The sequence below is a fragment of the Pleurodeles waltl genome, chromosome 1_2 (assembly GCF_031143425.1).
Source record: "Pleurodeles waltl isolate 20211129_DDA chromosome 1_2, aPleWal1.hap1.20221129, whole genome shotgun sequence".
NCBI classification, from domain to species: Eukaryota; Metazoa; Chordata; class Amphibia; order Caudata; family Salamandridae; genus Pleurodeles; species Pleurodeles waltl.
This window is the reverse complement of record NC_090437.1, coordinates 1,229,593,843-1,229,609,941: the sequence shown is the minus strand read 5'-3', so window position 1 is coordinate 1,229,609,941 and position 16,099 is coordinate 1,229,593,843. Positions and strand designations below refer to the sequence as shown.

Genomic DNA, 16,099 nt, shown 5'->3' with positions numbered 1-16,099 from the left:
TCTCCTACTACATCTGACCTTACCTCTAACTCCTGTGCTAAATGTGCTTTGGTGAGCTCTTCAATTGTACATGCCAATTCTGTGATTACTAATTAGGGAGTTTTTGCAGCCATCTGAAACTTATACAGCTCCTCTTGTTCTTACCCTTCTAGTGCACTCTATCCTGGACCCGTCTGATTCTTATTCTTATTCTTGTCTCTTGTTAGCCCTTTTCCCCTTCTTGTCTTTTATTTATACGTCAGCCCATCTTTCTCCCTTAAATACTTATAAAGAATTATACAAATATGTTAATCTGTACATTGTGCTCTTCTTCCACAATCTAGAACAGATTTTGAGTGTCAGATCACTGTGTCCTAAGTCTTTTTTATTTTTTGCAATCTCTGCAGATGTTGTCTTTGCCTGCTCCTGTATGTTCAATGAACATATACGGTGTCTGTCGTCTCACTCTTTAACCCAATACCCTGTATCCAGCAAGGATGTATTGCTCGCTCCATTCTGTGTCTTTGTTAGTTCTCTGATAGCTGTTGCTTTATCGTTTATTTTCTCTACTCTTTCCATTTATACCTTCTGTCTAAAACCAAGTTCTTTCTAAGTCTACACCTCAACTGCCACCAAAGCTGGAATAATGTCTATTCCAACTTCTCTTTTTTTTTGTGAATTTTGCGAGTTACCCCACCCTCTCTACTGTTCCTTCACCCTCAGCCTAACCTCTGACACACCTTCACCTTCTGATCAAAATCATTGTTTGTCTTCATCTCCTTTCTTTTTCAGTTCATCTTCCTCCAGTGTATTCTCCTGTTTCATTTAGCATCTGTTTATCACTTAAAAAGATTCTGTTCTCACCTCACCATTTCTTCATTAGGCTCTTTTTATGCTTGTAAATCTCTCACTTATTCACAGATTTTATTCTTTCTTCACAGATCTTTAATTTCTTACCTCTGGAATTATTTTGCGACTAACTCTACATAATTTATTCCGGCAGGCAGTCTTTCACCTTTAGTGTCCCTGTTCATCACTAAAAGGGCTCCCCTTCTAACCCTCTCCCTAAGGTCCAGTGTGAAAGTTTGTTTAACCCTCACTTCTGCGTGTTATTGATCGATCTTCTGTTCAATAATGACCTACTGCAACTTCGTCTCCACATTGTTATTGCACTAATGCAAGCTTTGCAATACTGTGATCCATGCATTGTGTCATGTGCACTAATGTAAGCTTTGCACTAGTGTGACCCATGCATTGTCACGTGCACTGATATGTCACGTGCACTGTTATGCATCAGTGCACTGATGTAAGCTTTGCACTACTATGACCAGTGCATTGTGTCATGTGCACTGATGTAAGCTTTGCACTACTGTGATCCATGCATTGTGTCATGTGGCTTCACATCCAATGCAAAGCTCTCCACCCTACTTCGGCACTAGTATGCCTGTGCGTATGTGACAGAAGAGTTACCCGTTACTCTGCAAAGCATACTCAGTGCAGTTTCTTACCAGGAAAAAGACACGTTTGTCAATCCATATGAAACAATACTTTGTAAAACATTCAATATGAGTGTCCTTTTTTTGACAACGTAAGGCAGGCGTGAGGCTCCGCTCACCATCATTGCCCGCAGCGTGATGCTGAGCTAACTTGTCTGCAGACTGATCCGAGCTTACCATCACACATACACTGCAAACATTGGTGGTCCCTCTAGATCTAACTTGACTAAGCCAGTGAGATTTATAGTTGTTTCAGTAGTCAGTCTGCACCTGATCTCCTGATTCCTTCTCTTTCAGCAACACTAAACTACTGCATGCGATTTAGTGGTTCATGTGCCCTACTTATACTCAGTACCTATTGACGTTAATTTTTCTCCCTGGGCTGCCTCAGTTGTCTGCATGTGATTTAGCACTTTTATGCCTGAAGAGACCCTTCTTGGGGCTACCCTTTTCCAAGACACTCAGTTGCAGTTTAAATGTCTACCCTCACCCAGTCGTGATGAGGACGGATGCTTTAATTCTGCTTTCGACTTGCCATATGTGGTGCACCAAGAATTTTAGGATCTACTATTAGGCATTACTGTTCCAGAGAAATTATTATCTGGATTACGTCCTTCAAAATTAGTTATCTGCTTGTTGTAAATTCAGGAACTATCCTAGATGTATTCCTTCACTGTTGTGTACACTGAATGTTCCGCTTTGTCCTGCATATTATAGTGTATAATCTGAATACGTTAACTAGATTTTTTTTGTGGCTGTCATGTTTTTCCTTGTTAAAAACTGCATTGATTGTGTATGTTTCACAAGAAAGTTTCAGTTTTTATTGGTTTATCATGTTTTTGCATGGCCAACTCCCTAGCTTTCTCTCCTCTTTGCTCTCGGAGAAGTTCACCAAGTAGGGAGTGCTTTCCATGAGAGAGAAATATTATGTCAATCTGAGATTCTTATGTGCTTTAAAAACCTCTGTGACATAAGTCTATCCTCTCTAAGCCGCTCCTATAAAATATTAGATGGTAACAATCGCTTTTTTTATTGGGATAAGATTATGACTTGCATGTTTAAAACTACTCAGTTCATTTTATACTCCTTTTGATTTGTTTTTCATAGTTTATAATTCGCTGTGCCAGTGGTCTTCTTGAAGATTAGCTTCAAGTTGCTTAGAAATGTGCCCTTCACTTCTTCTTTTAAAGTATGGGAAATACTCATAGACAAGCATATTAGTACATTCACACTAGTCATCTGTTTCAAAGTTATGAACCTAATTACAAATGAGAAGGGGTAAATGCTGATCCTTGCCCAGCAGAGTTTACGCGGGGATTAGAATTCCGAGCTTTGCGGTAAATTTTCCCTTGATGAGTGTTTTAGAGAATGTGTGTGAAAACATTCTGATACATGTGGAAATTGGTAGTTAACCACCGAATGCGCATATTGTGCATCTGTAGTATTGGTATTTACCAGTTGTGATAAATACTACAGCTTTTCTCAGCCCACTTGGAGCCACGGTGTTAGTATTTAATCTTTCATTCAAAACACTTTGTTCCTCTGTCAAGTTATTTTAATGTGCAATGTTTTACAACCTTGTTTCTTATCCATATTTAGAGTTTTAAGTGTTTTATTGCAGTTAATTTTTATTGTAAAATGTTTGTTTATTTTCCTTACTAGACCAAATTGCTCAAGCCCCCTGCCTCCCAGGCTTGTGTTGTCTCCTCTTTCTCTGTACTGTTTTCTCACCTCCCACTACCACCCTTTTAAATTCAGTGATATGTTGCTTTATTGGCACACCTGATTGGTTAGCCAAGAGTTGCTAATGATTTGGAGGTTTGTAGGTGTTATAATATTATTTTACACTTAGGTCTTTTGGTGTTGAAGTCCAGAAGGTATTCCATTGCCTTTTGTACCATCTCTGGTGATCCCTCAAGGAGGACGTGATTTTTGTTCATCTTGAAGTTTAGTTAGCAGAAGAATATGCTTTTAGTAGTAGTTTCAGGCAGTTTTGTTCTTCTAGCTTTACATTTTCTGATACTCTCCTGTCTTTGCTTCTCTCCTGTGAGGCTTTGATGCTTTCTACCCATGCAAGCCTCTGCCTCAACTCCCCAATCCTTACCGTCCCTCTGCCTGAACTGAGTGTCACCTGCAAAAACTCTAATCAAAATGAAAAGTGGTTTAAAAATCAATGGATTGCAAAATTGCATAAACAGAGAGCTGGATCAGAGTGCACAAAAACATGAGTGCGGAAGAATTTAAAAGGTATAAATGTGGAGGGATTTGTTTAAAGGCCTTGTGTTGATGTGAGTCTTGCCCATATGGTTACATGCCTTTCTTTTGTTGTGTTTCAGATTGAAGACGTTGCTTCATTTGAAATGGCAGCGGGCCTTGTGTGACCCCGGAGAGGCAGTGGGGCTCCTTGCCGCTCAGAGTATTGGGGAGCCTTCCACACAGATGACACTGAACACCTTCCACTTCGCAGGTCGTGGTGAAATGAACGTCACACTGGGTATTCCTAGGTTAGAAGACTGATTTCCCATTGTTATCCTTTCAGCACAATTTCTCTTGAATTTTGCAGCAAACAACAAATATCATCCATCCCCAAAGATAAAGGCGGTCATTCTGACTTTGGCGGGCGGCCTCCGCCGTCAGAATACCGCTGCGCGGTCAGAAGACCGCTGCGGTTATTCTGAGTTTCCCGCTGGGCTGGCGGACGACCGCCAGAAGGCCGCCCGCCAGCCCAGCGGGAAACCCCCTTCCATGAGGACGCCGGCTCCGAATGGAGCCGGCGGAGTGGAAGGGGTGCGACGGGTGCAGTTGCACCCGTCACGATTTTCAGTGTCTGCTTGGCAGACACTGAAAATCTTGGTGGGGCCCTGTTAGGTGGCCCCTGCAGTGCCCATGCGATTGGCATGGGCACTGCAGGGGCCCCCAGGGGCCCCGCGACACCCGTTACTGCCAGCCAGGTTCTGGCGGTCAAAACCGCCAGAACCAGGCTGGCGGTAAGGGGGTCGGAATCCCCATGGTGGAGGATTCCCATGGGCAGCGGGAAACCGGCGGGAGACCTCCGGTTTCCCGCTTCTGACCGCGGCTGTACCGCCGCGGTCAGAATGCCCATGGGAGCACCGCCAGCCTGTTGGCGGTGCTCCCGCGGTCGTTGGACCCCAAAGTTTGTTCTAGGGTGAATGACACCATCAGAACACAAAGTCTGCAAGCAGTAAAAAACAACAGTAAAAGACCCCTTCATTTGTTTACGAGTATGAACACTAAACAATTACAGTCATTGTTTTTACGTTATAGCCTTTTATTTGTATTTATTTATTTACTATTGTAACCCGGTTGGGATGGGGTGGTTGGCCGACCACCCTTGGCCTCCCATTTTGCGAGGTGCCCCCCCATCTACTGTTTTCACTTTTTGCTGCTTGTCTGCTTTATTCCTACCTATCCTATGTCTTTGTTTTGGGTTAACATGAAAACTAGGAATTTGTTAAATATCAAAGTCTTGTTCTAGCCTAGCCAGAGATGTGCATTGCCCACGAATAAGGCACCAGAAAGCACTAACACTCTAATCTGGATCCTATTGGAGCGATGTACGTTTCAGCATGTATGTATAGTCATAGGATACGTTGTAAATAAATCCATGAATGTTAAATGTTTTCACAAATTAAAGAACTCCACGTATTAAGCTGCTGCAGTGTTAAGCTGCTCCATGTGGAGTTCCTTAATTTATGAAAACATTTAACATTAGTGGGTTTTATTTTATATAGGACCATACATTATCAAGTAGGGCCAGATTTGGACCTTTTGTGAAAGCAGTGGTGTAACGAAACTAGAGGTGGCTCCCCTGCAAAATACATGAAGGGGGCCCCCACACTCTGGACCCAGTCAGGAGCACTCAACCAGGCATACCCGGCCGTGCACAGTGCCGGAAGGGGATCCACTGGAGCACAGGGGTCCCCCTTACCGCAGGGGCTGCGTTTTTTTTTTTTTTACGCCACTATGGGAACTACCATAAGAGTGGACTTTGTTTGAAAAATTATTCGAGACACACTAGTAAATGAGCACATAAGTGTCACAAGATTTAAACAAGGCCTGGGATAATAAGTGTCAATTATGAATTTATGTACGTGTTGTCTACTATTTTGTTGATGTCCAGTATTGGATCAATATTTGTTCACAGTGCGGGAATTCAATATTAAAGTAAAGCAAATTCGAGGGGGATGATCTAATGAAAAAATCTTTGTTATGCATCAGTGAACGCTGTCTCTATTGTAGAGTCGAAATAGAGAGCTTTCTTACCCCTGTCTAGAAAGCCTATAGAGAACCAATTTTTTCCTGAGAATATAGGTGCCCAAATTCTCATTGAGTTATTCGGGCAATTAACCCATTCCTGTCAGTCCACTGTGTGGCAGAGACGGTTTTTATCTTATGTTAGTTTTATATGTTTAGCGCATGTTTGAAGAATAGCTTTCCAATCTCTATACATAAATACTTTATGCCAAGCTAAATACTAAAGGAAGATGGAAGAGAGCAATGATATTAATCTAAAAAAAACTAAAATAATTGCAGAATGTTTTCTGCTCAAAAGAATTGAAGGAAGGATCATATTCCAAAGCTTGGCTGCTGTGACCGAAAAAACTGAATCTCCACATGCGACTGTTTGGGATCTCTGAATAGATTGAGGAATAAAGTTTATAAAACATGAAGAGAGTGTGCAGAGTAAATTTCTTGAAAAGTCAGTTTTAATAATTGCCAGCTACTGCTTTGCATTGAAGTTAATTCGGGTTTGAAATAAGCCGGTGTAAAGATCTCAAAACAGGGGTGATGTAGGATTGAAGTGAGGTCTTGGTGATTTATGTGGTTGCTGCTTTTTGTAGAAGCTGTGGTTGATGAAGGCGCTCCTGAGGCGAAGCGAGGTAGATAGCATTTGTTTAATCCATTCCATATTGAACAAACGCATTTACAACACGAGCGGAGAGATCTTTTGTCAGTGTAAATAAGGATTCTCTTGAGAGTCTGCAATTGAAACTTGAGGCAGCAACCCTGGAAATGTAGGGGGCAAGAGTAAGCCCTGGATCTATCTGAACACCGAGCTTTCTTTCACACTACTTTGAAGTGGATTGTAGGAGAGGCCATGGAAGTGGACCTAGTGGCGAGACCCCAGTCATACGAGCGTGAGTGAAGGGAAAAAGGTCTCTGTTTTAAAAGGATTTAATTTGACAAACGTTATTGCTGTTCACCATCTGTCAATAGAAAAACACTTTAACATGTTATTAGTGTTCTGGCAGCCGATGGGCTGATTAGCAAACATAGAATATTTCCCCTGCCTGGTGGAGTAGAGTTGCCAAGTGTTGCATTCAGCCAGTCAATCAGGTGGTACTTGTATAGCGCAGCTTCTCACCCGAGTGGGTATCTAGGCGCATGCTGCTGTTGTTAGTCGAAGAGCCCGGAGTTAGTCAAGGAGCTTTAACGTTTGAACAGGATTGCTGACAAGATAGAGCCTTGTGGGTCTTCATAGTTCAGTTTGCGAATTCCCAAAGTAAATGGAAGCATAGCTACAACCTGCGACTTATGTGACAGGAAGGAAGAGATCTATTTTTTCACTGTACCTGAAAATCCAAGACTGTTTAACATGTGGAAATGGGTGCTGTGGACAATGGTGTTGAATGCCACTGACACAGGTCCAGCAGGAACAAGGCTCCGATACGACCACCAACCGCTGACCTCTTCAGGTTGCCAAGGGCAGCTCTGTACTGAAACTGTGTAGAGAAGCTACTTGGCGCTTGTGCAACAGACCTTTCACTTCAGCATATTGCTGAAGTTGATTAAAGGCAACTTTTTTTCCTGGAGTTTGCATAAAAATGGCAGAAGTGAAATATGACAAAAAATTCTCAAAGTCTTGTAGCCTTTTCAGACAAGGATTCACAGCTGGATCGCCCATGGGCTGAGCCAAAGAACTGTTATAAATAGAAAACAGATCCTTATTAAGGCATGGTGGGTTTTTCATGATGTTAGCCGAAGATAGATCGTGAGGTGACCCTGAAGAACGGCAGCTTTGTATAATATTATTTAACTGCTATTCAATGACGGGCAGAAGTTCTTCTAAAGAGAAGCATTATTCCAATCTGTTTTATTGTTTGCTTCTAGATAAGGAGACATTTTTTCTGCCTCAACCTCCATTATGATATTTGAGATCTTGCCTTGAAAAAATCATGAAATGTGTCACAAAGTCATTGGGATGGCACAACCTGAATTTACATGGTTGTGGGTGCCTGTGATTCCAGTACTACTTAGATACTACATAAAAGAGGTCCTTTGCCATATTTGTAGCTTGACTAATTCGCTTGTAGAAGTGAGCAATTTTATATAAGTGAAGGTGGAAATGTGATCGGATTTATTTTGATCATCATTATTACATCCATTTCCTTTCTGCTAGAAGTATTTCAGGAGACAGAAACCTTTATGATATGATCTCATAACAGTCAAGTTAAAAGTTAACATTTATTAGAACATTGGAATGCTGGAAGCTCCATTGAAAACAATGGAGTGCTGCGGGCTTTTACTGGCCCGTAAAAGCCCGCAGCGCCAACATTCCAATGTTCGCTTTGTTCACAGCAACAGCTGTGAACAAAGCCTCACGGAGCCCGAGGGGATTTTAATCCACTCGGGCTCCGTGAATTTTTTTTTTTAATAGAACATTCTGCCCTGAGTGGCAGAATGTTCTAATAGCCTTAGAATCCACCGTAGCGGGCTCTACCGGCTATTAAACTCCCTCTCCCTTGTTAAATGCCCTCGCCTTCGGCTCGGGCATTTAACGCGGGGAGCGGGCCTTTAATAGCCGGTAGAGCCCGCTACGGCGGGTTCTAAGGCTATATAAGACTGAACAAAAATCAATTAGGTAAAGGCATTTGGAAAGGGCAAACCAGAGAAGACACCTTGGCTCTAAGTATGAGTGGCTCAGGAATTGGGAGCAATAATACCGCCTGAAGAAATATTGATTCTGCAGGAGGCATTTTTTTCCAAGTTGCGACATTACTTCCCAGTAATGCGTTTTGTGTGTCATATTGCAGGGATAATGCAGTAGCAGCATACATTGTCACAGTTTTGTCCTCTACAACAGTGGTTCCCAAACTTTTCAGAAGTCTGTGGACCCCCACTTTATCAGTACTGGAACCCAGTTATAATAAGTTGTATTATAAGTTAAATTATAGGTTGGTTCTTAAAATTTTAATTCAGCCCACCTCAAGAATATTGATGAGGTAGATTTAAAAAATGTGAATTGCTATGCTTGGAGGCCATCACAGGGATGGGTGGGCTGCAGGGGCCAGCAGACCACAATGTCTAGGATGGCGTCCAAATAAAGTAAGCTTTTTATTTCAAAATTAAAGGTTTTTTTAAAGTTTGGTTGCGTCTGCAGTGATCTCTTAGACCACTATCCAAATCTTTAAAGTTTTTTTGTACATTTACAAAGGGAAAGAGGTGCAAAGTGTCCATAGATTTTCAATGTTTTGTGACAAAATTACAGTCACAAAAACGTCTCTGACTCCTAAAATGGGATTAGTACTTATGGAAAAGATATTGTAAGTGTTACAAGTGCTGAATTTTGCTACCATTAAGATGCTTAGTACATCTGGCCCAAGATTCCTTACAGTTCTTGCATGTATGTAAAACTTTCCCAGCTTGGAAGACAGGAGAAAATACTCAAGTCCTACATTATAGTAAAAAAGATGTTAAGTCAGGGGATGATGTCATCAAATATATGAAATATTGAGCGGGTAACTTAATTGCATACATAACATATCACATTTGTTTCCTAGATTGAGGGAGATCCTTATGGTAGCAAGTGCAAACATTAAAACTCCTATGATGAGCGTGCCTGTGTGCAACACTAAGAGAGCCCTGAAGAAGGTGAAAAGGTTGAAGAAAAAGCTCACCCGGGTTTGTCTGGCAGAGGTAAATTTCAGACCTTTGATGTTTAGTTTTTAATTCTTTTGTGCTTCCTACCACCATTTCCCTAGTTTCAGATTCCTTGCACAGCTTAAATACCATGATAGCAACATACAACCCAAAGATGTGTTCTGGCAAGAGTCAACGAGAAAAGTGTTCCTAGATGCTGAGGCTTTGTCCCTGTACCTGATCTTGCATTGATTCTGTCTTCACTCTGGATAGCATCTTCCAATAATTCTCACACAGCATGGGAGGTCACATAAACATTACAAATCCACTGGTTACATTTCTGACTAGACTATCCAATGTATTATTGAAAATGTAATGGTGTTCCGTGTATTATTTTAGGTGTTGGAGAAGGTAGATGTGGAGGACACATTCCGTGTGGAAAGCAAGTTTAGCAAATTCAATGTGTGCCGGATAAAATTCCACTTCTTGCCACATGGATTTTATCAACAGGAAAAGTGCCTGAGACCAGATGATATTTTACGCTACATGGAAACCAAGTGAGTACTTTTATTTTTTTTTACATTTGGAGGGTGAAATTGTTTAAAAAACACTGTTTTTAGAATATGTTTCTAAAATTCTGTTCAAAATTTCAAAGATTCTTCCATTATGTGTCTGTGTGCTGGGAGGGATTGAATGAGGAGTCATCTGCATTATTGAGGTACACTCCCAGGATCAGTATGTTTAGGGGGACAGTAATGATGGCTAATAACAGTGATCGTTTCCAAGTATGGTGAGATTTTCTTTGTGATAGTGAGGCCGTTTTTAAGAGGTTTGTGCAGATTGGACACATATATTGACTATTGATTCAGACTGAAGAATTAGGTAGCTCTGCTGGTTAAATGTGGAAATAGCATGCTCCTGTCTAGAGACTGTAGCGACCATCATAAAGGCTGTTCTCCAAACAGACAGTAGAGAATATGAGTCCTGGTCCTTATAAACCAGCTGTTATTGAGTTATATTTGTGTTATATTAAGTCATTTTGTAGAGCTTTCTAGTCACCCATGAGGGTATCCAGGCCCTGAGCAGGTGTGTGGGTGTGAGGCCGTCGTATAATTATTCAAAGAGCCAGGTAGTAGTCGATGAGTGATGATACAACATTTTGGGTGACTATAGGGAGGTTGTCTCTTGAAGTTTCATTTTAAAATGTAACCAGGGTTGTATCTGAGTAAGTCTCGTTGTTAGCTATTCGGTGACCTTTGTGTTTTTGGCTTTAAGGACATCTGCAAGACGGGTACCTTGTTTGATAGTAGAAGGGATGTGCTCCCTGAGGTAGTCACTTCATGTTTTAGGCAAGACTGAGTCACAAGGGTTCATTGTCTGAGTGTAGATGTGGGAAAGAGTATCAGCATTGGTGGCTTGTCAATGTTGAGGTCCTGTGGAGGAATAGCATTCTTGATGTTACTGTGAATGGTGCAGAGTAGTTCCCAGTTATTCCCTTTAAATTGATCTAGAGTCTTTCTAGTGCCATCTTATGGGTTTAGTGTTAATTGTTGAAGTGTCTTGTTTTCTATATGAGAAACCTCTGTACTGTCCTCTACTGAAGTTAAGCTGAACTAAGCAAGGCGCTGTAAAACTGTTGTGATCAGACTCCAAGACCAGATTGGCAACTAACAAAGACCCTACTTTTCACACCTGATCATTGCAGTTGGCAGTGGCACTTGCTGGCTCTGCAGATACATGTTAGAGAGCAGATAGGTTGACATTCCAGTGACCAACATTTTAAAGTTTTGACCTATTAATTACAGATAGGTACACACCTACTGCTTTTCTGCAGTTAGTAAAAGTTGGGCATTGGTAGACTGCTTGATTGTGTTTGAAGAGGAGTTTCCTCCTCCCTATGACTCCATGTCTGTGCTTTAGAGTTAAAAAAAAAGGCCATTGGTATAACTATTATTCCCAATATTTATTTTGCTCGAAGATTTTAAAAAATGGCTCCCAGAGTACACTGTTATCGGTGTTCTGGTGAGTAATGAGTGGCCAGTCAATTTAGCTATGTTTGTATTTGCTGTGCCTCAAATTATAGAAACATAATAACTATGTTTTAGATAAACAACAGAAGGTTCCATCGACTAGGTTGAGCTACAAGCTAGCGGAATGTCGCCAGACTCATCCCATTGCTTGCAGATCGAGGGCACAGGGATTGAGAAACAGTGGAGGCGAGAGGAGACTTGATGCACTCCACTCACCCCATGAGAAGGCACGTACCTGGGATCTGTGCTCGCCCCCCATCCATGACTGCTTAGGTTCAGCATTTTAGCAATCGAGGGCTGCAGTTCTGCACAGCAACACCAGGTCCTTTCAGTCCACAGAGCCTTTGTTAATGTAGTCTGGAAAAGGGTCTCTAAGCCATGCCTGCCAGTTTACTAACATGTTTGATTGTGATGCAGGGCCTGCTTGTTTTTTGTGCATTGCTCTATGAAGGAGGGAAAAATAGACACTTAAACACTTATTGTGTTTTTAGGTTCTTTAAGCTCTTACTGGATGTCATAAAGAGAAAAAGTGCAAAGGCAGCATCACTTCGAGTGGTGAACACTCGCAAAGCCACGCGAAAGGATCTAGACAGTGCAGAAGACTCCCAAGGAATTCGGGTAGGAAAATGAAACCTGTTGAGTGTTTGCTATTCCATAATTTCAGTTAGTACGAATAAGTTTCTGATTTATTTGTGTGCATTTGTTTTTCCGATCTTTTTATTTAATTTTACAGATTTGTACATGAACTATAGTACAGAGCAAGCAAAAAAAAAAACTGTGAACCAATTATATTTCACAATCCTTACCAAAAACATCCACAGGGATAGTCAGTATCATTCATAGCGTTGTACATAGTCAGTGCATATCTCTAAAGCATATCAATCGTCACTGTTTTCCTGCACAACCGGCATCCAGGCAACTATACATTGTCTTTCATCTCCAGATGTGTCATTAAAATGGTAGAGGTTGCCATAATTTTTGAATGATTTAAGCCATGTTTCTATCCTTTGGGGTTCCAGATATATTGATGATTAAAGACATATTGTCCCTGGAAGATCCTGGTTGGTAATTGGTGAACTGGCTAACTCGAGTTCCCATGGTCCTATTTGGCACCTTCACTATCTTAACAAGCATTGACAAAGCCAATAGGTCTTGCCTTTGGGACCTGTTGGCTTAGCCAATGGCTTTTAGCCATGCTGCATAGCATCCCCTATGCTCAGCAGCTTGGCCAAAAGAAAAAAAAAAGCTGTTGACATGGCTTCCAGTGTCATTTTGTAGGCACACGCCCCATGCTTGTTCCCTCCTACAAGATGATGCAGGCTCGTATTGATTTTGTTTAGTTGCCGATCCAAGATAAATTGTAATTAAAAAGAACAAGAGGCGCAAAAGCATTTTTTTTAAAGAAGGGAGCAGAGGCAACATTGCAGGGTGTGGATGGGGAGAGAAGAAGCAACGGTTGAGAGAGCAGCATGGAGCGGGTGAGGAAGAAGCACAAGGGAGAACTGGCAAGACGGGGATTATGAATCTGTGGAGGAGAAGCAACGAGCAAGAGGAGAGGGTGACAATGGAGCAACGCGGGGCTGGCAAGGAGTAACACACTGCTGAGAAAGCAACAGGGTTAGTACATGAGGGCAAGGACAACATGGAGGTGGGTGGGACAAGCCAATAGGTCTTGCAGCAGGCAGCGCATTCTTTGTCTAGTAGGCAAAGCCTAAAAATGTTACCACAATTGATAGTGTTAAAGAAAGAGGCCCTGAAAGTAAGACAACAAGAACATCATAATGAGTACTTGCTCACTCTTCTGTCTGGTCCTTGTCAAATACCAGCACTACCTGTTGGGCACTTGGAGACTTGAGACTTTTGAGACATCTCTTTAGCCAGACAGGAGTGACTGGATAATTGGGTGACTAGGATATCCTCACCTGGAGCACCAGAAGCTGGGTGTGGTCCCAGTTGTTTAAATGGTGGGCTTTTAGGTTACGGTGTTTAGAACTGACCTATTTTGTTATTCCACTTTCCTATTTTAGGGAGTGATACCTTGGTACCCAAGAAATAGGCAGGGACAAAAGTTAAGACATCTGCAGCCGTTTGCCTAACGTTCAGCCTTTATATGAGAGTTTAGCGCTTATAAAGATTTTTGTGACTGGCTAAACTCAGCCAGTTCGGTTGACAGAGCCATAGGGTCCATGTTATCTGTAATCGCGCGGCTAATGCTAAGACACAATTATAATGTTTGTGATTGTATATCAGACCCAGGCAATGCTTTTTGTGTATGTCTTCTCCTTTCATTGGAAAATCATGGATATCTACAACAGCTTCGGACCTCAAGATTCTCTGAACTCACAATCAACGCCCCAACCCGGACCCACTGAACTCCCACTGTTCCTGCATGCCTGGACCCCCATCACGACGGACGAGACTTGCTCCATCATGAGCAGAATCCACTTCGGAACCCTCACCGCCCCTTGTCCCCACTATATCTTCTACAAGGGCAGTGCTTTGATACATGCCTCGATCGCACCCAAGCTCCGCAAGACCATCAACTGCTCCCTAGAGTCACCCACCTTCCCAGATGACTGGAAGCATGCCAAGATCGGCCCACTCTTAAAGCAGCGCACAACCAACCCAATGGATCTCAAGAATTACCGCCCCATCTCGCTGCTGCCTTTCCCAGCCAAGGTCGTTGAGAAAGCACTCGAAGCTCAACTCTGCCAACACATCAAGGACAACAACATCCTGGACATTTGCCAGTCAGTATTCAGAACTAATCACAGCACCGAAATTGCCCTGCTTGCCACCACAGATGACATCCGCTCTCTCCTCGACCGCAGCCAAACAGCAGCCCTCATCCTACTAGACCTTTTGGCAGCCCTCGATACAGTGTCCCACCACACCTTATGTGCCAGACTCCACACAGCAGGCATACGCGGCAAAGCCCTTCAGTGGATACACTCCTTCGTGACAGGCAGAACACAGAGAGTCAGACTCCCACCACACCTGCCAGAGCCTATAGAGATCATTTGTGGAATACCCAAAGATCCTCGTTGAGTCCCACTCTTTTCAACATCTACATGGCCCCGCTCGCCCCAATCGTCAGGAACTACGGATTGAACATCGTCTTCTACGCTGATGACACCCAGCTGATCATCTCCCTGACTGAAAACCCTTCAACGGCCAAGAAGAACTTCCAAGAATGGATGGAAGCAGTCGCTGCCTGGATGAAGGAGAGCTGGCTTATGCAGAACTCCGACAAGACCGAGATCCTCATCTTGGGACCCTGCTCCTCAGCCTTGGACGACTCCTGGTGGCCCTCAACACGTGGCAGCCCCCACAGACCACGAACGCAACCTCGGCATCATCCTCAACTCAGTGCTAACCATGACAAGACAGGCCAACTCTGTCGCCTCCACCTGTTTCCACACCCTCTGACTCCTACAGAAGATATTCAGTTGGATCCCTAGTGACTGCCGCAAAACCGTGACACACGCCCAGATCACAAGCAGAAATGACTATGGCAAAGCCCTCTATGCCGGAACCACCAAGATGAACATGAACAAGCTACACCAAATCCAGAATACCTCCGCCAGACTCATCCTGATCATCCCCCGCCGAGACCACATCACAGGACACCTGAGATCTCCACTGGCTCTCCATCGAGAAGAGTATCAATTTCAAGCTCCTCATACACACCTACATGGCCCTCTACACCCTTGGGCCCTGCTACCTCAACCTCTGTATCACCTTTTAGTCACCTGCCAGACTTCTCCCCCCCTCCCAGTAGTTGCTCACCACCGTACCCCACTTAAAAAGTCCTTGGCTGGAGGAACATCGTTCACCTTCCTTGCAGCAAAATATTGGGACACCTTACCTTTCCACCTCAGACAGTCTCCATCACTACCTCAATACAGGAAGGACCATATGACCTGGCTCTTCTACTGAACCCTGAGGACTACCCCACAGCGCCTTGAGACCCTATGAGTGAGTAGTGCACTCTAAAAAGACTGACTGGTTGATTGATATCTTCTTTTTAAACTGAAGTATGAAATTACTTGCTAAATATTGAAAGTATCTTGATGTCATTGACTGTTGTGTATTATGTCATATTGATTCTGAGTTTCTAACCCTTACCTACTCCTAGAGTCAGTCTTGACAGCTTGTCTCCGCTACTCTGAGAAATTCAAGTGCCCCAAATGTGTAACTTGGCTAACTAATTGGAGCGCAATATTGTTATGGCTGTGGGACATTTGATTGAAAGAGTGGTACCCACACTGATTACTGCCTAATTTTGCCCACTAACAACTAACTGACCATCCTGTCCTATAAGAGCAATCATAATTCGCACTACATATCAAATAAAGCGGATATCTGCAGGAATGTGAACTGGAACTACAAATGTGATTAATTCTAAGATGTCCTTGCGTATCAGCCTCAAGATGATGATGAAGCCGAGCAGGACGATGAAGTCCGGATTGTAGACGCAGAAGCAGATGAGGGGGATGATGACGCCACAGAAGCTAAAAGAAAAGAGAAACAGGATGATGAGGTAAATACTTTGTCTAATATTTTCACAGCAAGCGCTTCTTTTTCCAATGCTTGGCTTTGCGTATGGGTTCCTGTAACACTACTTAAATAGTGTGGTTACAGTAAAGTGATGTGTAAAGTGTTCCAAAAATGATACTGAAAGTTAATGACTTGAAAAGATAGAACATCATT

At 42.7% G+C, this 16,099-nt stretch overlaps 1 protein-coding gene across 1 annotated transcript in view; it reads left to right on the top strand.

Moving 5' to 3' along the window:
* The window catches only part of POLR1A (RNA polymerase I subunit A), a 361,957-nt gene that overhangs the window by 309,856 nt on the left and 36,002 nt on the right, over positions 1 to 16,099 (top strand). The window contains exons 25-29 of the mRNA XM_069204279.1: positions 3,812 to 3,979; positions 9,278 to 9,413; positions 9,756 to 9,913; positions 11,878 to 12,004; positions 15,813 to 15,929. Coding sequence (XP_069060380.1) covers positions 3,812 to 3,979; positions 9,278 to 9,413; positions 9,756 to 9,913; positions 11,878 to 12,004; positions 15,813 to 15,929 — 706 coding nt within the window. The remainder of the gene's footprint in view (positions 1 to 3,811; positions 3,980 to 9,277; positions 9,414 to 9,755; positions 9,914 to 11,877; positions 12,005 to 15,812; positions 15,930 to 16,099) is intronic.